The 24,911-nt window shown below is 36.9% G+C and overlaps 2 protein-coding genes across 5 annotated transcripts in view; one reads left to right on the top strand and one right to left on the bottom strand.

Moving 5' to 3' along the window:
• Window positions 1-692: 692 nt before the first annotated feature.
• Window positions 693-16,321, bottom strand: LOC124154022 (dnaJ homolog subfamily C member 10-like). Its single transcript, XM_046527503.1, has 12 exons — window positions 16,223-16,321; window positions 15,947-16,112; window positions 15,655-15,865; window positions 15,313-15,524; window positions 12,467-12,688; window positions 9,913-10,125; window positions 8,863-9,041; window positions 7,590-8,059; window positions 5,446-5,582; window positions 4,081-4,220; window positions 3,300-3,501; window positions 693-2,409 (listed from the first exon to the last, which is right to left on the bottom strand). The coding sequence occupies exons 1-12, from the start codon at window positions 16,258-16,260 to the stop codon at window positions 2,143-2,145; spliced, it is 2,457 nt and encodes an 818-aa protein (XP_046383459.1). The 5' UTR covers window positions 16,261-16,321; the 3' UTR covers window positions 693-2,142.
• Window positions 16,322-16,474: 153 nt separating this feature from the next.
• The window catches only part of LOC124154020 (mitogen-activated protein kinase-binding protein 1), a 361,316-nt gene continuing 352,879 nt past the window's right edge, over window positions 16,475-24,911 (top strand). For all 4 annotated transcript variants that reach the window (XM_046527500.1, XM_046527501.1, XM_046527502.1 and 1 more), the window contains exon 1: window positions 16,475-16,737. The gene's annotated coding sequence lies outside the window, so the exon portion shown is untranslated. The remainder of the gene's footprint in view (window positions 16,738-24,911) is intronic.

Below are 24,911 nucleotides of genomic sequence, written 5' to 3'. Positions count from 1 at the left end.
CTAATATTATGCATACAATATATAGACACATATGTACCTAATGATGCGTAATGGATTAAAAACCATTGCATATTGTCAACAGGCATTTATTAGATGATTGCATTGCCAACTCATATTTGGGCATTATCAGCAGATGATGTTGGTCCATACATAGGCTGCTGATATTGGGCCGAAATTGGCAATGTGCCCTCCTGAAGCCAATATAGGGCAAATATTCACCCGATGTTTGTGGCCACTAGGGGAATGCTGCAATTCAGAAAACCCAACTCTCACTAACCCATTTAGGAAAGCAAACGGAAAATTAGAAACAAATATTTTTATTTTGGCGAAAACCGATGTCGGAACTTATTGACCACCATTATGTTTTCCTGTTCATGGTTTTTCCACCGAACACACCATTATACAGCAAACAGTTTCACATTGGCCAAAAATGCTTTAACTCACAACTTTATGAGGTAGATAATTGAAACAGAAAAGCTGCCGTTATATTGCAAGAGCTCCTTAGATCCTTCTGTTCTATGTGCACACAACTGTTTATTTGAATTTGTGCTTAATGTTTTCCTCAAATGAGGATCCAATTCCTGAAATTTACTAATTTAAGAAACATGTACATATATTAGTTCCAAAACTTGCATCAAAATTCCCTTGCTTCTTTCAAGTACAGCAATAGCTCAAGCAATCAAACAAAATGGTAAACATTTCTACAAAAGCACTTTATTAGATCTTATTTTAACACACACTTGTAAGCATATAAAAACCAGATGCCTTTCATGGAATTCAAGTACAAAGAAATGAGATAATATGCTCAAAAATTGATCACAAAGTAAGGAATACATTTTTAAAACGGTGATACAAATACAGTATCACAAATAGGTACTTCTCTTAATCAACATCAACATTCTTGCACAATATTCACTCAACATACAAACTTTTAGAAAAAATAAATTAAACATGGTTTTGCAAAACTCAGTAGCACTTAACACATTCAAGGCAAAGCATGGCAATTGAAATGGTTTGCACCTATTACCAGAACAGGCCACTTCAATTGACCTGATCTTTACAGTAAATATTTGCTTCCTCTGTTCTGTATATCTACGACCAAAAGTTGGATAAATATTTGGGAAAAGTGTACAAACTGTGCCACACGTTGAACGTCTAAATGAATTGTGGCCAAAATTCATCAAATAGAAGACACATAATTGGGAAAATTTGGCAAAAAACCAAGTGATTTAGGATATTAACGCATATAAATATATTTTTCTTTAGAAAGCAAACACGCACATATTTTATGGATAAAATAAATTATTAATTGAAAATTCATCCTTTGCAATACAGCAGATCAATGTTATAATATTAAGTCACAGCACCATTTATTCATTAAACTTTGGCTTGTTAGGAATACAATGTATCAAAAGTGTGGACATTAGATCACTAGCCAAAACAGACCCATTGATGAACATGATTTCTGATTAATATTCATGAAATGAACATAACTTCAGTTACACTAGCAAATTATTTAGATATTTATCATGGCCCACAAGGGAAGTTACTAAGATTTTGATCTAAATGTTACGCAGCTCAAATGAGGACTGGATTATTAATATTACTTTGGGAAAGGATTTAATTGCACAAAAAATTCTACAAAAATCACTGGCCAAAGTAAACAAGTTTGGCAGAAAATATTCCCAAAAAACCTCACCTGGGGAAGTTAAATACAGTTAATTCATGAGTTAATGTACCCAATTAAATTAAGTTGAAAATATTTCTGAAAAAGGTGAATTTATAAAGCTGAACAAAAGTAATATAAGAAGCCTCCATACAGCGATTGGGGTAGAGGAACTGGAATAGACCCCACAGTGAATTAAACAAAGGGAAATCACCCTAAAAAAATATGCACTGGAAATCCTCTTAATGCATAAAAATGGTTAAAACTGTAATATCATTTTAGATGATTTATAAACATACAGCTTGTACTTTTACTGATATTTTCCTTCTTCTTCGCCTATCAGTACAAAATCAACTTTCATTACAAAAATCATACAATGGCCTGAGCGAGAGCATACAGAGAAAATAGTCCTCAAAAATACTCATAAAAGACCATTAATATAAAATGAGTTGATGTGGCATTCTCAAACATAATTATTAAAATTCATCATGAAGATAATGGTGCTGGTGAATTGTGCTATGACCACTAGAACCCCACAAAACTCTTTCAACATAGGATAGAATCTGTGCGCTGGATTGGCTACCAATATCCTCACCGAAATATGAATTACCATGAGATCCTTCATTACCTAGAGATCCTCTGAAAAGTCTTAGCGTGGGGTAACCCCTTATTCCAACTCGTTGACAGAGCTGACGGTATGCCTCACAGTCCACTTTACCAGCCTTAACACGGCCAGCCAATTTCTACAAATAAAAAATGACACGGAGAAAAACTCGTCAACATTATAAAAACAGTAGTACATAAATGATTAGGCAGAATTTAGATAAAAAAAAAATACTTAAACTAATTGCCATATTTTTGACTGGCAAATTATTTTCACAGGAGTACACATTCAATGATTGCTACAACCAAAAGGTTCTTTCCATTAGGTTTGGATAAGGTTCCACCCCTCAACAGGCTGTAGAATTTCACACATGCAGAGAGGGAGCTCCAGTTATTTTTCTAATCTAATCGGGCATTGGTCTAATCTAATCGATGCAAAAAATTTGGTGCACCAAATAAAACTCAAGGAAGACTAAGAAGCATGAAGTCAAAAATAAGAAAAACTGATTTCTGAACAAAGATTCGAGTAAATGTACAATTTCCCAAGAAGATTGTGAACTAGATATATGTCTCGAAGAGAAAAAGCTTAACTGAGTCTCTGGACAGAATATCAGCCAGATATGGAGACCATTGATTGATAAAATACAACGATCACAGACATTTTCAAATTCCAACCACTCAGAACCAATCAAATTGGCTGGCCAACAATGGGTCTTAACTTCCTTTAGCTAGCTTAGCATAAAAAAACCAGTGTGGACCAAACTCGGCAGTCAATCTTAGCCCTGATTATGATGAGGGAGTTTCCACTTGAAACGTTGGCCTTAAACAGCCTTGTCAAACCTAAGAAGATTTTACCGATAGTATTCCCGGGAAAGACTACAATCTTTTAGCCAAATAGATTGTTTCAATCATGAAGAAATAAAGGTATCAGATCAATCCGAATGTGTAGACTACATAATTACATCATAAATAAAGAGCCATCGCCAAAACTGACACAAAAGCCATACTTAGTCTACATGAATGTATTTACCTGAGCAACTAGTTCAAACTCTGGAGCAAATCGATGACAATGTCCACACCATGGGGCATAGAAATCAACCAACCATGGCTCTGAACTCTGTAAGACACGCTCCTCAAAATAATCTGGAGGTAAGTGCTGCACAACAGAAGGTATGAAGTTGAAGAGCCACTGACGGAGTGAGTCTGCATCTCGATGATAGCCGCTGTAGATTCTAAGAAGCCAAAGGTAATATTTCTCATGAAAATCATTGGTTTCAAAGCATAAGCATGCAGCAGAAATAATAATGATATTTCCAATGTAAATATTTGGTCATGCTTGGATTTGGTTTCTAGAGCATATATGACTTTCAACATAATTCTGTTAAGCATAATAATGAAAAAATGTAATCTCACAATAGGAACTTCAGTGAACATATATTATTACATAAATTAATTATAATCTCTAATACTTAACACTTCATTAAAATACTTAATGGGGGCCCGATTTTCATGAAAGTCGTCAGAATCGGCCGATGAAATAAGAAAGAAAAATAGAGAGAGGTTTTCGCGCCATAACTTCCGTTCAAATGCTGCTATTTACTAACGGCGCACACGGGTCAAAAGAGGGAGGCTTGCTGAAGGCAATGCACTTCGGATCGGAAGATTCAGAAGTGGATATTAGTCACGTACGGAGGCCGAGGAAGGGCTTCCGGTCCAACCGGCAGAGCATGTCAATTGACGTGCTCCACACTGAATGTGTTAAAATGACAAAAAATCACATTCTACCAACATAAAGGTTAATGAACACTTACGCTGTCTGAGATAAACCTTTGGAGGCCATTGGATAAAGCCTGATGGTGGGATAGGAACGAACACCCTGCTCACTGCAGAGACCAGCTTCCAGCTCACAGTTGACTTCACCAATGTGAATATTTTCCATGTCAGAAAGCATCTGTGGTTGAAAACATTAAATAATTAAGAGTGACAAAATGCATAACCCTATGAAAAAGTTTAGATGGTAAAAGACACATGTTAGTCATATTGGTATTTTTAATTGAACATAAATATTTTCCACTACAAAAACTATAAAATTTCACCTAATATGCATTAAATTTTGTTTTTCTTATGAAGAAAAAACTATAGGTTCCATCCAGAAAAAAAGAAAGAAAATTTAGAATACAAATTCCTTGAGGACCAGATGAGTGACAGGAAAGTGATCATCGGCAACATCAATGTCCAAGAAAACAACAAGAGGAAGAGGTTATGAAGAAAAAGAACATCCTTGTAATACTATCTCGATATCCAAGACGCTTCAGATTTTTGGGAAGAATGAGGTGAAGAAGTGATAATGGATGAAGAATTATGTGAAGAAAGTTGTGGAGAAGATTTCACAGAAAAAAAGGTGAGTGTAAATAATTTAAAATTAAGAAGATTTCCCTCAGTGTTTGAACAATTATGCATATAGGGTTGCTGCTGCAGCACTTATACATGCACCGCTAGTAGATATCAGGATAGCTAATCAATAAGAACTCAACTTGATGACAAGAATGAAGTTATAAGGGAAATGGAAAGATTGCATAAGTCTCTGCGGAGGAATGTGGGAGATGCTATACTCCAAGTTCTTCCCTTTGACTGGAGGAAAGACTCAACTTTTCTTTACAGTCAACCATAGCAAAAAATGGTAATGGAGGAGCATGTAATTCTTGTTGAAGAGCCTAGTTAGGGCATGCCTCTCCATGTGCCAGCAAAGCAATTGGCCTAAAGGATTCGATCATAAATTTTCTAACATCTTAATGATCAATATCTACAGAGTACGAGCAATTGGGTGGAAATGCTGAAAACACTGGCAGGCATGCTGGAGTAATCAGTAGAATGGAAACAGCACTACGAAGAACTTTGTATTGGTTTGTATGCTAACTTCATTGTGATGAACTTCTGTTAAGGCACTTGCTTAAATGTTTGACGGCCAAACAGTTGGTCCAAAAGCTTACTCAGGCCCGAAGGGCCAATATTTGAGCATATGCGACGATCTACCATTTACAAAAGACAAAAGGATTAGTTCCACTATTCCCACCATCAGCATAGAAGAATTAAGTAGTGACATATCCACCATCAAGGCAGACTTCTAAATTACTCAAATGTCAATTAACACTTAGCAACAATAATTTCATAACAACCTTAGCCAGCTTACGCCACTGAGGTGCCAACTGCTGACACGGCCCACACCAAGGAGCAAAGAAGTCCACCATCCAAATCTCACCAGTTGATTTCTTCCCAACAGTATTGTAAAAATTCTCCTCAGTAAGCTTCAAAACTAGAATAAAAATGATCAATGCTTAACTATACACCACTGAAATAGTTCAACTCTCTCAGGTACATTTTTCCTATCACTTAAATTTTTTATCCCTCTGACACTATTTGTGCTAAAGCATTCAGCTGGAATATTTATTTTTAACAAGCCAAAATAAGGCCAATGAACTGCAAACAGAATTTATACTAGGCACTGACTTCAAAGCCTAGAGTCAAAAATAAAAACATCCAGATATCACTTCAAGAGACATTATGCTGACATTCACATAAGCACCATCTTAAGATTTACAAGCCAATCATACACTGTACTATGATAAATGATAGTAAACACACCACAGTGGATACTTACACCAGCATCCATATTGCATGGATATGTATAAAAATTTTCTCCATTAAAATGGGAAAATCAAGGGAACACTGTTAGATTATATTTCTAGATAACATACTAAAGCACTGGCTAAGATTAGCCTAATGAAGGAATAATCAATATTAATCAAATATAAAATTAGATAAATTATACAGTGCAACCTCGATATAACGACACCCCACGATGCACTAATAAACACTCGCTATAGCGAATTGTCGCTTTACCGGAGGTGAAGCAAATAATAGCCAATAAACCTGTTGCGAACAGATATACAGGAACAGGAGTGGTGCGGCGACAGATAAACATTTATCCGATAAACGTAAGCATAAATCCAGACGAAAGGCGATGTTTTTTTGCATCACTAAATTTCCTTACTCAAATAACGACTAACTATTCAAACAATTTATAAGCGCCGCACTGAATAAAAATCATGCAAAGCATTGTTTCATCAATATTTATATTTATCGAACGACAGTTTACTACATAAATTTGAGACTGAGCACTCCATTAACTTCATTTCTAACAGATCGCTAGCAGTTACAGAGGTTAAGGAGTTGTCTTCCGGCGGTGAAACCCTCGCTATGGCGAGAGCCAACGCCGAAAGGGTCTCGTAAAAACGAATTTTTTAACACTCTTATTATAGGGTCAATTGACGGTGCATCGGCTATCTCTCGTAATAGCGAAAGTGTCGCTATAGCCCGTACTCGCTTTAACGAGGTTCCACTGTACAAAACTTGGGTAGAGCAAAAAACAATTCTTGTGTATGCAATCTGAGTTTTATTCCCTAACCTTCATGAAAGAATTACGCATCGCGGACTTTACTTTCAGAAATTGAGCACATATCATGCTATAATTAAAAATGATTGAAATATAATAATGCAGATTATAAAAAATTGCAAAAACAATGAAGTAGCCTTTTTTGTTGTTATAGGTTCATAAAAAGGGCAAAATTTGGCAGGATAAAAAGTTGAAAAAATTACTGACAGGAACTGAAAAAATTGGTGCAGAAAGGTGGAAAACCTAACATTTTGGGTATACAAAAATGGTTTTCCATCATTGAATATAAGTATGCATCAAATTAATCTACTGTTAAGGCGAATTTCATTAATGCCAATAATCCCTTCATCTTCTACCATTCAACTACATCCATTACAGGACAGGTAAGGGTATATAATTATTCATAGTTAATGGACCTTACTTTAGGATTGAAAACTTTTAACAAGTAATCATATCATAAATAAAGTTATTGATCAGCATTAAATTTGCAGGCCACATGATATAGCTTTGAAGGCAGCAAATGGAAACTTGCCTATGGACATATGGAAACTATGGAGCCTTGGAACACCCAAAGAGGAAAATGGGACAACTTAACTGGCCACATTGTGAAGGATGATGAACTGATGAAGTATTTGTTGAAGGGCAAGTGAACAAAAAGAATGGCAAAGGAAATACTTGAATTAGGAATGTAAGGAAAGTTATCAAGGATGTAAATCAGAACATGAGTGAATATAAAATTGGTAGCTAAATGAAGAGCTCAATGAAGAGAAAAGCTATCTCCAAACAAATGAAGGGTTCATAACCTATTCTGATGTCAAATTGAAACAGGTGCATACCAACGAATATGAAATTGATAATTGTACATACCTATTGGATCCAGCATGTCCCTCACAAACTCCACTATATCACGAGCAGTGTGACCACCTTGGTAAGTATGATCTTCACCACTTGAGGTGAAGAACATCAGTGTTGGGTACGACCCAATTCCTCGAGATCGACAAAGCTCAACGTGAGTGGTACAGTCCACCATGCCAAGGGAAACATTGCTTCCCAATGCACGGCTGGCACGCCGGAATTCAGGTATCAATCTAAGGCACGGTGGACACCAAGGGGCAAAGAAGTCCACAACCCATGAGCCTGGGTGTTTCACACGCAAGCCCCTAGACCCCCAGATAAAATCATCAGGTGTCAATGACCTCACATATGGTGCTTCAGAGCTTTCTCGAGCAAAGTCCGCCAAGTCGGGAGCAGAGTCCCTCCTTCCGTGGTGAAACTCATAAGGTGGCTGGTCATTCAATATCAAACCACCCGACTTGAATACTGCAAACATTGGATACCTATGAAAAAAAAAGTGAAACAGCTATCTATGCAAAAAGTTTTAAAATTTATTCGGCACAGTAACAGTAAGTGCATATCAAACTGTTGCTGCAAAATCAAACATAATAGCAGCTGCATACCAAGAGAAGTCTGTAATACCATGAAAACCAGAGGTTTATAACAAAATTGAAGATTCTTGACACAAATATTACAAATGATTCTCAAGTCGGCCTCTAAATGTGTTGTCACCCACTGCGCATTTAAATGGGTCTACGAAAGTCGCCACTAGTGTCGCAGATGGACAAATTGATCCGAGTGTAATGGGGAAATAAGGTATTAGGGGTATTAACTGAAGTTTATACACATGTCCTCGCAATGACAAACTTTATACTGCAAAATATTGAAAAAAGTGGATCACATTGCACTCATCACCTCGCTGCGGACATTATTGAAAACCAATTAAAATGGAACTGAAGTGGCAACAGAAATCAGTCATCAATGGGATGGAATTGGGCCTCCTATATGGATTTCCCTCGACTATTAATGTCCTTCTTATTACAAGATCATCATTACTGAACCATTATGACTTCTTTTAATTGTAGCAAAGAAACTTTACTAGCAATTATACATCAAAATTCAGTTAAATTCACTAGTGGGAAGAGAAAATATTTATTACTAGCAATAAGTGGTCATTTACTAGATAAAAGATTTCTTGCATATATCAGACCATATGAATAACAGAATTTCCACCGCACACAAATTTACAATACTTTAGCTTTACAGAGAAGAAAAGATCAAGTGGCATTAACTCATAATAACTTACCTATTTATGTGCATATCTTTACATAGACTAGTTTCTTTACCACAGTTGATTCTTCCTATACGGAATGATGTAAGCAACGCAGGGAGTTTCTTCAGTTCCAGGTTACCTTCCATTTCACCCATGTGAAAATAAACGAGCCAATTTGATCTTGAACCAAGTACTAATTGCATTTTCATATCCTAAAGGAAATAAAATATCACAATTATGATTGAGGAAAAGGCATATTTAATTGACAGTCTAAGGTAAAATACTACATTTCTCCTGTACGAACAGAATCATACCATTAATTAAGCTCTGATTATGACATCAACAATAATCTTTCTCCTAGTCTTGACTCAGAGTCTCTCTTCTACATATCCTTTACCCTTCAATAATAATAGCATTACTTCTTCATGTTCCCTTCTCCATTTAATTAGGATAAATTCTTTAAAAAGTACTTGGTGAAAAAAGGAAGCCCTAAGTGTTTCCCAACAAAAATACATCTTAAACCCCCAATTATCCATCTATACATATATTTAATGTATCTCAAATGGCAAATCAAGTTTATAGAGTTACCAATTTTATGGTAAGGTAAATAATCCTACCGCGCATGAATTTCCAATTCCAATGGTTCTTAATATATTAGGCAAACTTAAACGATAAAGTTTTCTATTAATTTAATTTTCATACTCCAATTTTTGATTAAATCTAAAATACACAAAAAAAAGTTATGTGATCTCAATTCAAAGCCAAACATTTGAACCAATCTCCAATTTTGTTCCTCTGCCAACTTTGAAGTACCTAATAAAAGTTTTCTCCAAGCACCATTAAAGTCATCGAACATATGTTGCTATAACATCATCATCGAAAAATTAGTAGCGCTGGACTGCACTTTCCTTAACTTTCTTTAGAATTGAAATATTACTCTGTGTGTTTCTTTATTACAAGACATTATTTACATTTATCTACTAATTTTTTGTTTAGGTTACAAATGTATAAATTTACCAGAATTGAACAAATTGACCAGAATTAGACAAATAGTATTTACAATAAAAAGAATGTGAAAATTACCTCAAAAGCCTCTTTGTCAAGTATAGTAGCTTCTGGAAGATTGGAAAGGATTTCTGTAGCAATTTCTTTCGTATCTCCACTTGGAACTGGCTGAGATTTTTCCTTGGCCACTTTATCTGATTTGTAAAACTCAAGGGAAGACGACGGGTTCAAGGATTTGCAAAGTTTACTCTGATCTTCACAATCAACATGACCCACATTCACCAAACCATCCTGAAATAATGAGCAAGGATACTTTAAAACACCAATTATGATATCTACAAAAAAATATGTACTCCAAATGTACATAAGAAAATCCTCACTGTCATATTATAAGTACGTATACCGAAAGTATTTGTGAATACACCAAGGGGTACAAATACACATACCAATGCACATACCATACAATACCAATACACATCACCCAAAAATGTTTGATAGGAATGGTCTCAAGTGAACTATCTCCTGATAAACTTTTTTTTTCGGGCTGAGACTTTGGAATACATATGTATTGACATAATTCAGATATTTATTCAGTTTTATGCGGTGGCGTAACTATGGTGGGGGATGAGGAGATAGATCCCTCCAAAAGCCTTAGAGAAATAAAAAATATTTGCAACTATTGTCTAGTTTTGACATATAAGAAATGAATCTGCTTTAAGTTAAATTTTAAGTGCCAAAACGATGTAAAATGTATTTACAGGCATGTAATTTTTCAAAAATTTTCCCGGAACCCCAGTTGCCTACGGGGGGTGCCACTCTAGGCCCCTCAATTCACCCCTAAAGTATATTCCTAGTTACGTCACTGGTTTTAACAATAAATTTTAACTAACAATAATCGCAGTAATAAATAGAATATTAAGTATAGGAAACCAAACAGAATAAAAATAAAATGACTATGCCAGGTTATTTCCATAAAGCTCATCCAAATACTAAAACAGTGAAGTCAAAAAAGAAAAAAAACGTCAAATAGCTAAAATTATGCTGAAGTTTTAGGTCATCAAAAGAAATGGTTCAAGTAAAAAGTTTATACAAAGAATCAATGAGGAGAATTTTTAATTCTTTACAGAAAATACTAAATACGGAACTTAATATGGAGAATAATTTAATATTTATATATACTCTAGGTTCTAACATTTACTTTAATTTAATAAACAACATAGCATTGATTTTCCCTTTAAGTAAAAACAAAAATGATTGCATGCAAGTTTCTTGCACAAACTCGTAAGTACTGGACGTCTGTGAATGTCTATACCGCCTTGAGGAATTAACATAGCTAAGGCTATGCACAGAGAAGCAAGAAGAAAGATTGACGACCAATCTACAGCAGGGAATAACACAAAGTGATAATTTCAAGCAAATACTAAGTAGTTCGATCAACTTATTACATGCTCATTTAAATATTGAGGAGTCCGACTGATCAGGATTTTAGAAATGTAGAATCCACATACTTTAATGTTTATTCAATTAATCATTATTGGGAGGAGAAAAATTATGTCACAAAATTTTAACCCAGAATAGCTGATGCCAGTAGGAACCAAAATTACTAATTATTTTTAGGCCGTAAACAAACAATTTTTTTAGTACAGTAACGTTAAACCAAGTGCTCAGATCGGCTGCAAGTTAGCCCCGTTGCCGGATTCTCTGCACTCGAATGACTCATGTTGGGTATGGTATGGTATTTGGAGGAGGCAACTGACAGCTTAGGTCATTTGCACCATGAGGGAAGAATAGGGAAGGAAGGGTGGAGAGAAACCTGGTGTTGGCATTAGCCTGCTCTTAACAAAAGGCACCATGGTTTAACATCTAATCTGACGGATGGAGTGTTCCACTTGCAGTGTTCTCCACATAGCATTCAAGCAGGGATTAGGCAGTCTTTGAAAATTCTCTGGGATTTGAACCCGAGCCCACGGGTTGGGAAGTCAACACTAGCCACCACACCATCCCGATCCGCAATGACTCATGTCCTTGAATGCTTTGCCTGCCAGGGATTGCTATTGCATTTGTGTGAACTTACAACTATAGCACAGCCGATCAACGAACAAAGAGCTACATATATGGGTTCCCAAGGCCAGACTTTTTAAGCAATATAATTTCTGAGCTAATGAAAATAAAATTGAAGTATCCAGACCCCAATAAAGTTGAACCCAGGCCCCTAAATTGGAAGGCTCACAGGGCAAACTCTTGGCCAATCGTACTTGTTGGCACAAAATTTCTGTAGTTAAAAAATTGTCTGTTTTCGACATAAACATATAAAATGCACTCAAGTAAAATCATGATCATAGAGCACAATAAAAATTATTTACACAATTTATATTTTCTTTCGATAAGAGTGGTATTGCTTCAGAGAATCATTCAGTGTCATTTCAAAATCTACAGAGAACCCACGTAACTTAAAAAAAGGATAAATTTAACAATCCTTTTCAATTTTATTGCCATTTGAGGAAACAAGACTGAATTCCATATGAAAAATACATGAAATTATCAGGTCTATAATAAACAGAAAAATAAATGATAAAACATAAAAAAGATGAGATATCCCATGCTAATGACGGTATTTGCATACTCAACTCACCAATATTGCTGCCACAATCTGCCTTGATTCTCGCTCATGACCATAGTCAACAGAATTTCTGTGAGAAAAGAAAATAAGCCACGGCAATCCTTGTAATGATTCATCTTCCTGGGTCAAATCTTTGAAGTTGTCATCACACAGATCAACCACTTGTGCATGAAGCCGTCGCAGGATATATTTAAGCATTTCATCATCATCCCTGTCTCCATTATATCTCTCGCGCTATAAAATACAATTATTCATAAGCGAACAGAAAGATAGAAATGACAATAAATACTGCTTAGACTTGTTAAATAAAGATTTGAATCATGTAATTCATAGATAAGTTCGATTTTCTAAGCAGTCACTTTACAATAGCAACAATTTCATGCAAGCAAATAGTGCAAAAACAAGCCATTTCTATATACCGAATTACAAGATAACTATATTATAATGCTAATTGAATGCGATTTTTCGTGATCTTCAAATGGGTCAAGAGGTCTTAATAGATAGTTCTGCAAGCATTATAAGCAGACAAAATTTAAACCTAATTATTGTATAAGTTCCCATCTCAAATATTGCAAAACTTCAGACAAATGTAACAGACTTTTTATTGATGCATCCCATTTGCATTTATGTCTAACTGTCTTTATAATGAGGAGGTGAAAGTTGACTAGGAAGGACCTCAGAAATGTTAACACAAATTGGTCCGCGTTTATTGAAAAGGGCTTTGAAAAAATATATCTATGAGAAACAGGACTATAATTGCCAATTCACAAACAAATCCTGACACTCAAGAAAAGGGCTATATCAACCATAAGCTTTCTGTGAGTGGCTGAGATTATGTCAGCTGACATTTTGGTACAAGCGTCTATCATGAATATCTGCAATATTTACAGAATGTCTCCTCCAGGTACACACACAAGCAAAGAGCATAAAAAAGGGACCAAAAATACTATTTGGAATAACACCAATGGACTATTTGACTCAGACATTCCTGAAAGTCAACAGCAGTTCAACATGCACCTTGGATATATGAACGACTGCAAAGAGACGATAGTATCTTCAAGGTCAAAAACTACTAAATCCTGTTGATACATGAAGCACTGAAGATAGGAAAATGTAAATGAAACAACAACAAAAACTGTAGCCTGAAATATCAGTAACGCATAACATCCTCTAATGCCCCAAAATAAAATGAATACTCCTTGCTCCCTTCATTTCTCAACCTCTTCCCTCCATGAACCACTACATAAACCTCAAACTCAACAGCTGCCTCATTCCCTCTCATTAAATGACCAGCAACTGCTATGACACTTAACATAATATACCTAAATGATAACTCAGGACAGCAGTAAATATAAATTTTTTTACTGGAGGAGCTATGATAAATGCAATGTTGACTTACCTACCTAATTTTAAATAAAAAAGATATGGTACTAAGGTATTTTTTTTCTAAATTGTCCTCATTTTGGGGGAGTGGAGATTAGTCCCCCCATATATTAGCTCCTGATGCACAGTACATTCAAACATTGTATCATACAATTAAGCATGCCACATACATATTCATGTACAGAAGGGAAAATAGGAAAACCTCAAATGTGGATAATTTTTTGCCACCCTAAGACCTAGCCAGTTTACCCATTCTGTTCCATATCTCGCTATAATTAGGCATTTACATTTGGTTAATGACCTTTAGAGACTACTCCAACAAATGTTGAAAATAAAAACAACCCCAAGTTATGGGGCCACAACAACTCATGCATGGGAGCATGTTTTTCTCCAATAACAATAAAATAAAACAAAAATTTATAAATTACTTCATCACTTCTTGAAATGTCATTTGAGATGCTAATTATCAACTCAATATGGTGGCGGCAGGGTAAAGTTCTCGCCTGCCAAAGTGAAGATTGCGGGTTCGAGTCCCACCTGGGTAGCTTGTCCCTATCCAGGGCATGGTTGTGTGTGATAGCCATTGTTAAACGTTATTTCTCCCGATGTAAAAGGGCTTCAATGAGCTGTTTTCGGGGAGATGAAGATAAAAAAAGTAATAATTCAATAATTAACGAATAATCATTAACCCTGGAAGCCTAGGCTCAACAACTTGTTCCACACAATTCAACTTTGAATGGTAATGATTCAACTTATAAAAACTAACTACATAACTACAAATAAAAATAGCAACTTTGAAAGAGTAATAAAGACAATGCAAAACATGGATAGTCATGAATTATGGTTGCATGGAAAATTGTATGAGGAAAAACTTTACGAAGTCCTTTCTTTAACTAGAAAAAACACTAGGAAGAAAGGTTAGGGAATGTGAAAATTATCCTTTATGAGCATGGAGAAAAATAGAAATTTGGGAATGTAACAATAATTTGACAGCAAAGAGAGACAGTACGTAAGTAGGAGGCAGCAATATGCACTTCAGTAATGATTGCAGCAGCATTCACTACTTATTATAAATATAATTAACTTTACAATGGGCAACAATAGAATTAAGGAAGATGATAAAAACCCTGAGGACGAAAAAATAAAGTCTCAACCACAAAAGCTAGATGAAAGAACAAGCATATATAGAAAATTAAGATATAGTTGGACATCCTTGCAAATAAAACACTCGGGACAGAATCATGGCATTCAAAATTTAAGAGAATAAAGGTCCATTATCTTGAAACTGAGAGGCCGTGCAACGCAATGCCGGGTGTCAGGACAACAGTAATCCCTCACGGCTATGATCTTGTAAGAAAGTTGAAACAACAGGATCATAAGCATTCGTTGGCCAATCATATTTTGTCACAATTTTTCGATGAGTTCACGCTCTGCCAATAATTAGCGTAGCTGTTAACGAAGCCCCATAAACGTACCATTGGATAGAGAATCAGCGTGGGGTAAGAATGAACCCCTTCCTGCTGGCATAATATTAAATCTTCTTCACAATTTACAGCACCGATTCTTAATGCTCCTTCAAGGGTGCGCGCTAGTCTCCTCCAAGCAGGAGCAAGATCGTGGCAATGAGAACACATTGGGGAGTAGAAATTGATAAACCACATGCGCTCAGAATTTATCACACTTTGCTCTGCAAAAATAACACGTGATAATCAATGAAAAACTCACACTTGAACGATTATTAAAAGAATGAAATGTATAGGTAATAAACCTCTAAAATTGATACTTCAAACAGAAGTGGAAGACCATCAGACAATTACCGAAATCAGGCTTATTAAGAGTGATTATTTCGGGATCATCATCGTATATTCCAAATTGGTCATGATAGTAGGTCCAAGAATGATACTGGGCCTTCTTTCTGGAACTATCCTCATCGCCGTACAGATCATATTTTTTACGGGAGTCCTCATCTTTAAGGACTTCATAGGCTTTAGTCAGCTTAACGAACTTTTCGTGGGCCGCTGGATCTCCCTAGATAATTCAGAGACGAAATAATATCAGCAACGTTCATGATACATAAATCGGCTGAAAGCCATTGATTCAGCCGCTTGCCTTGTTTTTATCCGGGTGCAGTGTAATGGCAAGTTTCTTGAAAGCTTTGCGGATTTCCCGGTTGTCGGCATCCTTAGAAATACCCAGGAGATCATAGTAGTCATCGGAACTAGTGATGGTCACGCCGATGAGATGGAAAATAAGGAAAATAACCCATACCACTCGCCTAAAATTATAAACAAGTATTAAAAGTTGTATTAACGTTGAAATGAATACCTTTAAACGAAGGACAAGGTAAAAGGATATCACACATAATTCAACTAACTATGAACTAACATTTTGTGAGAGGAGATTGTCCTCTGACGTATTATCATAAGCAAAACTTGGAATTCATATTTTTACACCCACAAGCGATATCATAAGGAGGCTGCCATTTTGAATGTTACCAGGCGTTCAACGATTGGTCGGAACACTTTCATTGCGCTTTTGTTTATATAATTTGTGATTCGCCTGATTTTAGCCAATGAAGTCGCCTGACGCAAAACCTCATCGGCGACGAAGAAATAACAGACGGGGTTAGTTGTTTGAAAATCGTGGTGGTAGAAGGTGGCTGTGTGTGATGTTGTCGAGAAAGTAAGAGAATTGTTTGGTCGTGCTAATCCTCAGTGGATCGGTGCAATTTTTGCCGTCTTAATTAAGCGGTCAGCTTGTATGTGACCTATGGTCGTTAGTTTTTATATTGTTTCTTGTGCGCCCTATCAGCATGTTTCATTGAACGTACGAGGATTAAAGGATAAACTTGAAGCTCTTGAGAGGTACCTCCTGTCTTCTGGCTAATTCTCAAATGCATGGTAAGTGCAACGTATCTTGATAGTGCAGCTGTTCGTTTTCCCACCCTTGAGATTGAAATGCAACATAATTTAAGGTAGTAGGAACTCGCTACCCTTCTTTGATGTTTTGACGAATTTGTTGAAAGCGTTCACTTAGGGCTTTTTTTCTTATCACGGTCCCTGTTGAAGTAATCAGCCACTACTTGCATTAGGACATTTTTTATTTATTTACCCATTTGGGTTTTCTCTTTTCTGAATCTCGATGTTAAGTTGTCCTTTTAATGTTGTTAAGAGTGAATTTTATAGTAAGTACCTGTGAAATAGTAGAAATTCGAAGCACTTATTGATGTTTTATTAACTACCTCCTTCTTCTGTCGTGTGTCGTATTGACCTATCTACATTTAGTTCTTGAAATGATTTTTAATGCCACTTCGTTACGTATAGAATTTCGCTGAATTTGCCTGAAGTCGTTAAGGCTTGTTATTCTTAATTACTAGTGAGCCAGTGTTTATTGTTCTTGCGTTCATTTCCCCTATTTGGTTCTTCTAAGATGTTCTTAATCATTTTTTGTGCTACTGCCTGTTTGTGCTAGTTTGTGAATGCCAGTATATGATGCATATTTTTCTCCCGTTTCTTTCGAAGAAGTTTACAAACATTGCGGAAGTAAAGGCGTGTGCTCTCGGATAAGATAATGAGTTTTGAAGGCAGAACAGTGTGCAATCTTAATTCTCTTCGCATATCGGGTTGAAAGCTTTTGCTGTGGTGGACATGCGGGGGACAAAAGGTAGAGGGCTTTGACTGGCGTTTTCCTAATGCGATACGCATGATGGATTGCGGGATGTTAGGTGGGAAAAGAGCCAGTGAGAGAGTACGTTCACGGTTCTGTCAGTGATCCCGACTGGTAGTTCCGCAGCGAAACCTCACACGTTTTATAAATATTAGGCTATTCTCCCAAATGTTGGAATATTGTTCTGTTCAGTGCTTCTTCCTTTTGCTAATTCATCACAATTTATTGAAATAACTTTACCCTGCACCATCTAAAGTCACCCCCCTTGCACCATCTAAAGTCAGTCAATGAATACTTTTGTCTTCTCTGCGTATTTTATCCTGCGATACCCATTTTTCGAAAAAACATCTGACCCAAGAACCTGTGTTGCTTAAGCCTTTACTTGCGCTGTAATCCGGGAGCACGGAAGTCTTGTCCTTCCCACATTGCCAGTTATGCATACTTGACATGACAATACTTCTTTCCCTGAACTGAAAAGCTATGAAAATCCCTATCCGCTTGTTGCGAAAGGCGTACGACAATATTTTTATTCAACTTTTTACTAAAATGCACCATTGGGGTCCCAGGCGGATGTATCGGAGGTGTAAGATGTTCGTAGCTGTCTCCGAGCATTGTTCTTTCTTCAAACCGATACAAGTGTCGTAATGGTAGTTAAATGATATAATCAAAGATATAATAAAAAAATAGTATTATTTGGTGAATGTAAAGTTCTTCGTAAGCGATGGATGCTCCATTCACATGCAATGCCACGAACTGGAAATTACGACTTCCAATTGCTTGCGACATTAGCCCTGTACTTGGTACGGTAGCTTTGAATTATTCACCTAATAATGGGTTCGGAATTGGTACTGTGATGATGAATCCAAGTTTTTCTATTCGCTTCGTGATTTTGATTTTTGGAAACGACCATGTGGAAAATCAATCCGGTCGTGTTACCGTTCGGCTGGCGGCCATATTCTATTTGCAGACGTTTTTAAATCCCATTACGAAAGAGAATTACAAAATTAGGGAATGCTCTACATTATTGCATAAAACTGCACTATGTCGAATTTATGCAACTGTTCTTTTACTTCAACTTAAATTCTATTATGCGAGACCGTTTGCCATCAATTCATATGTTTATTTTATACTCCCTCAGAGTTTTGTTAACTTTGTTTTTACGAAATGCTTTATCATGCTACAAATGCGATATCCATTGCCTGGATATTGAATTAAATCTTATTGTCATTTACATAGACTGGAAATCATTCTCTCATTCTTGTTTTATCATGCGTTTATTGCATTATTTTTAAGATTAGGATCTCAGGGGTGTTATTGGCGCATTATCATGATAAATGATAACAAGAAGGGATGTACTCCTCCGTCTGAATTCTACCCTATTCTGTCCTTAAATAATATTCTGTCAATGTTTACAACTATTCTCCACCTTTGAAATAGTTCCTCGGTTTGTATCTGCTTACTTAAAGTCAATCAGGCGCGTTTTTCTCAATGCTATTTAGTCTGGTTGGTTTCCTGCTGAAATTAATTTATATTACGTAATCGTTCGGGTTGCTCAGAGTTATACACATTGTCACTTTTCGGTTTTCCTCTTCATTTCCTGTATGAACCATCTGGGTTGAATGTGAAGCGGGCTTGCACCCTCTCCTCCGTAGTGAGGAAAGTAAGGAAAACATTTACTAGTAGGTCCGTAGTCTGAATTTTTTTAAAAGAACCGTGCGCCCGACCGTGGTAGCGTTATGCAGATATGTTCTTGAATGCATGATATATTCCTTAGAAGTACAAATATAAGATATGAGTGTGAGTATACCGAGAACCCACCTCCAGAATAAGGATTTTTGTATGCCATAATCATCCATTGCTCATCAATTTTGAGCTATATGTTTCCCGTTTCTGCTCTAATGTACTGTTTACATTCTCGCTATCCTGTTCTTAGAAAACTCATCTATAAGGTCCTAGTTGTTTTTAACCCCCCCCCCAATCATAGCAAATTGTTGTCCAACTTCCCTTACCTTTCGTTCGGAGTCGAGGCTCAATTAATAATTGTAATGGATTTTTTCACCTGCGAAATAAGTGTTATTGCGTGCTCTTTTATATTCGATGAGTTGGCCAGTCCTACACGTCCATGGGTGCATGGAGGGTTTCGAACCCGTGGCCTATAGGTTAACAAGAGGGTGTTACCTCGCGGCCTCCGAGGTCATCATGGCTTAGAGGATCTCAACCTGTGCCATAGCTTGTTGAATTTCTTACATGTCTTTATTTCTCCTCGTTTTTTTCCATCAGGTTTTTCACGAGCATTACCATAAGCATTCGGTTTATGTAGATTCCCGAGTCAAGTAATTGTTGCTGCGGCGTTACTATGTCCTTGCAAATTTTCAGACGTTGGGCTATGCTTTTCCATGGCGTTTAAATCTTCAACCTCTCTCGGCAAATGGTAACTTCATTGCATAAATTTACTTACACATTTGGTAGAGTTTTTATCTAGGTGATGGAAGTGCGTTGATTCTTTGAATTTTCATCTAGTTAATGTATTTTTTAATTTACGTAAATGTCAGCCTTTTCTTGAATTTTGCAATATTTCTCGCCGCAGCGTGTTCCCATCGTTTGAAAAGATTCCACCATCCCTCGTAAATTCCTGGGAAGCACTTCTCGGAATTGGAATTCTGAAGATGGATGCGTATAGTTTTTCTCCGAGAAATCGATGGCTCCAAATGTCCCTACTTATTTAATATCAAGCGCACAAACAAATATGGAAGGCGGTAGATTTAGGCATGCTTCGTTTATGAGGCTATCGAATCGGCTAATATCGGTATTTCGCATCGTTCATAACTCTTGTGCCGTATGTATTCAGTTTACGTGCTCATGGGATTTAGTGGCTCTTGGTGTTGGTGTCTAGCTGTTAGAGACCGTCCGTTAAGGGTATTTACGCGGAAAAGGAAGAATGCGCGAGGCCCTTTGAAAGCTAGTTCTTGAATGAAGATTCCCATGGGGCCATGACTTTTACCGCCAATCAAGATGAAGCACTTCTCGGACTTGTATAGTTCTCGTACTTGAGATACCCACCCCCCACTCACACAGCTCCGAATAATGAATCTCTGGGCTTTCTCAGAATACTCCACCACCGCCGGTATTTAAACACGGTCACTCTTAAGGGTGTTCTATCCTAATTCAAAAATCCAAATTCAACCGTCGCCGGATTTTAGTTGCGAAGTCGGCCGCTACGGCCAGTGGAATGGGAAGCCTCCTTGGGTGGAGGGGAGTAGTCGCTGACCGAAGGAAAAAAAAGGAAAGGACGAGGGGTCGAGCTTCGCTCCGACCGAAAAAAACACCCGGCGCTGTATCAAATTTCACTGCGGAGGTGCGATATTGAGAGTGGTCGGGATTCGGAGGTTGATTTTTGCTCTCTGGTGGCATTAGTCCCATCTGGTCCCATCTCAGCCACTCGGTTGACGTTTCTTGGAAGAATCCAAATACACACGCTCTCGACGGGGCTGGGAAGTACGGCCGGCTTCTATGAAGAAGTGCGATTACTTGCATTGTTCTCTCCTTATTCGACTCTCCTCGAAGGGGAGAGCTAGTCAACGTTCACATCACAAAATTGTTAAGTGCTATTCAAAGCATGGTAAGAGTCAATTACGCTAACCAAAATGCGCGTACTTCGTGAAACTTTTTTTAACGTACAACTTTACATGTATGAATGAAATAGTAATCACCCACGTCCATTTGAAAACATGTATTCAATACATATACTTTCCGAAACATGTTTATTCGGTAATCATAGCGCTACAGGGAGAACACTAATGAGAAATATGACAAATAATGAATGAACGAACATTGATTTTCAATCATCTTTAATATTTATTGATTTATATGGTAAGAAAATCATAAATTGCATATTACATCAGACATCACATACAGCTTTAATAAAGCCAATAACCCTGAATATATCGCATCGGGTCATGCTGACTTTTTCTTCGATGTTTTTTTTAACAAAATGATGCCGTTCGAACTAGAGTTTTTCTGATCTCTAATTTCTTGTAATTCTGACTGAAGTAACGTTTAATATTCAAAGTGTTCCCTAGTTCTGCTGCAACCGACGTTTTGACCCGATGCGACCGAAAGTGTTACAATTTATTCTCTCTTCCGATCCATCGTGAAGACGATTAAAATTCATTCGCTCGCATTTGGCTTGATGAAATCGCCGATGACTCATCTTCCTGGAATATACCCATGTGCAAAGTGTGTGTAATGAATCATCAGCATTTCGCCTCTTTTTGCGCAGAATTATTAGACATAATTGTGAAAATCACAAATCTCTACTTTAATTCTGTTTCTGGAAATTATGCAAAGGATCGTGATACTAGACAGTTGAGTGAAGATGAGTAACTGGCTCTTATTAGTCTCCTTTTTCTCTCAGGTGCGTATAAAATTTCCCATGTTGATATTAGGGAGATTTGGAGCAAAGAAGTCTATCAATTTTTTTCCCGTACACTGAGCTATCAGATTTTTTCTACGGTCCATTAGTTTTTATGACCTCAGCACTAGACTAGAAAGTAAGCAAAGTGACTAGTAAGCCGCAGTTACTGAGTTCATTAATAAAATATCAAACAAATTTGAATTTGCAAATACACCATCAGAGTACATCACGATCTTTGAGCAACTTATACCATTTCGAGGCCGATGTCCTTTAACGCAGTATCTATCCAAAAGCCAAAGAAATATGGTATTGAAGTCATTGCTGTAGTGGATGCTAGGAAATTTTACCTAAAAATTGAAATTTATATGGTCACGTAATCAGATGCCCATTCAAAGAATCCAATTCACCTCATGAAATTGTCAAACGCTTAGCAGAGCACATCGAATGCAGAGGAAGAAATATTACCATTGACAGCTGGTGTACCAGCATGCCTTTAACAGTAGAACTTCTTCAAAAAAGATTGGCTATAGTAATGACGATGAGTAAGAATAAAGCAGACGTTCCCCCTGAATTTCCCCCAATAAAAAATAGAACCTTACATCATGGACGAGGGGCAGGGGGGACAGCAAAAATCGCAAATGTCTTTAAGAAAAATCAGTACTGAATTAAAACGAAAGTATTCAACTTTTCTTTAAACCCATGGAAAATTATATGCATTAGCATAAGATATGTAATTAAAATAAAAATATTTTTTCTAGGAAATAATATCATTAACGAAAAAAGCGCTGCTATAATTTTCTTAAAATATTTGTTTCATTCACCTTTTCCATGATAAAATGTCACAACTTGGCTTGCGCTCCCCTCTAGGAGTCTAGACCATGGCTTGCCCCCCTAGTTATGATCCTGGGTACGCCCTTGTCTTAAATCCTTCCTTCCCTTTTTGGCTCTACTCCCGACACTTCCGCGTTGTAATACCTACGTTTCAATAAAATCTATGAAGTACTTATTTCTACCATTATCCATGACGCAAGTATTACTGCCTCAAGTGGTAACAAAATGCTTCCTGACATTATATCATTTTACAATACTATCAAAGGGGTGTGGATTCAAATGATCAGCTTTGCTCAAATTACAGTGTCGGCCGAAGAACGAAAAGGTGTTCCTTTCTGTGGGATATTGTCTCCCTTTTATGACGCAAAGCGACCATTCGCGTATTATGATTGATTTCTTTGCTATTTCCCTCAGCCTGTTGCAGTAGTTGCACAATAAATGATTTATGCACTCTAACTACTGGGCAGTTGATACCGTAGGGCAGTACTTCAAACAATTTCTTCGTAACGCTGCTGTTCGAACCCTTCGACTAATATATCAGCTTCCATTGCTGTCGAGGATTTGCTCCAATTTTTTTAGCATAGCCCTTTCACCTCTGATTTTGTATCCTTACTTCTCGCACAACTACAGCAGTAGATATCTGTTCCTCACTTCAATAATCAAGACCTTTTGAGTTCGAAAGGCGACAATACAGGCCTGTGAAATGAGAGAGAATTTTAATTGTAATGCTATGAAAATGTAGTTTAAAATAAAAAATAATTACATGCAATATTGTCCTACAGAAGAATCCCTCTCTGACTCCAATAGTAGATATTAATGCCAATGTGTTGACAAAATTCATACTGCTACGTTTGGGCAATAGTAAACGTTGTTGGACTAGTATGCTTCTGAATATTTCTGCTCTTCTAGGTACCAAGGGATTATAGGTATGAAATCATAATTATTAGTCGACAATCCTAAGATTAATTTGACGCAGCTCTCCAATCTTCTCTCTTATCCGCTAGCCTCTTCATAGCGACATATTTCTTCTCTTTTGCATCCTTTATAACCTGTCCAATGTAACTCATTCGGGGCCGTCCCTTGCCATTCTTCCCTTCCACCTGTACTTCTAAGATGGTTTTCATCAGGCCATCATGTCTCATAATGTGGACAAGTAAGTTGTCCCGTCTTCTGCTCAAGGTTTTTAAAAGACTTATTTTATCTCCCACTTTCTTAGCACTCCTTCATTACTTACACGTTCGATCAATTTTATCTTCATCATTCTTCGGTAGAACCACATTTCGAATGCTTCCACTCTTTGACTTCTCTGCTGAGCATATGATGAATTTTTTCCTTACTTCTATTCTTGTAATCTCAGGTGTAAGAACAGTCATCTTTTTGTAGTAAACCCTTTTCGCCAGCGCTATCCTATTGATTATTCCTTTCTTCCTTCGTCCATCGTTGGTGATTCGGCTTCCCAGGTAAGAAAACGCTTTCACCTCTTCTAGCATTTGATTTCCTAGCCTAATGTTTGTCCTAGCCTCCTCCCTTTTGCTGCATACTAATATCGTAGTCTTCATTTTGTTAATTTTCAAACGATATCTGGCCAAATTCCTTTCTATATTCGTCAAAGCTTCTTAAAATTCTTCTCTCTTGGCTATGACTGCTATGTCGTCAGAGAATAGTAGCATACTAATTTTTCTCCGTTTATATTGACACCCAAAGCCTTCTCCTTGATTCCAATCACCTAAAATTATAAGGTTTTCTTCACCTCTTACCTATTTGATTACTGCTCTGATATCTTCGTAGACGCCTTTGACTTCTTCATCCTAGTAGTCCGTCATAGATATATAAACTCGTACCACTACGGTATCTACCGGCTTAGTCTCTAGCTTTACCATAATTATCCATTTATTTAAGGCGGAACCTTTTCCACTGAATTTCAATCGTATTCTCCTTATCTTTTACATAATTAACGGAAGGAGGAATATTTCTCGCAGTTTTTCAAAGTAAATTAGTATAGGCATTAGAAATAATTTATCCCCTACGAAATTAAAGCGGGTCAAATTTTGGCAAAGTCGAATCCATTAGTTCGTAATCAGACATGGCTTAGTCCCAAGAAGATACATTGCATGAATTACATACCATTTGTACGTTGAAGATGTTGTTATAACATTGAAATCT

Source organism: Ischnura elegans, chromosome 2 (genome assembly GCF_921293095.1).
Source record: "Ischnura elegans chromosome 2, ioIscEleg1.1, whole genome shotgun sequence".
In the NCBI taxonomy this organism is placed as follows: domain Eukaryota; kingdom Metazoa; phylum Arthropoda; class Insecta; order Odonata; family Coenagrionidae; genus Ischnura; species Ischnura elegans.
The sequence above is the reverse complement of the archived record's forward strand: the minus strand, read 5'-3'. Positions and strand labels throughout refer to the sequence as shown.

Coding starts and splice junctions, on each gene's coding strand:
- LOC124154022 (XM_046527503.1), bottom strand. CDS start 16,260: ATGATAATACGTCAGAGGACAATCTCCTCTCACAAAAT. Junction 9,042..9,912: donor TTGACAAAGAGGCTTTTGAG/GTAATTTTCACA, acceptor TATTTCCTTTAG/GATATGAAAATGCAATTAGT. Junction 5,583..7,589: donor GGACATGCTGGATCCAATAG/GTATGTACAATT, acceptor TTTTTATTCTAG/TTTTGAAGCTTACTGAGGAG.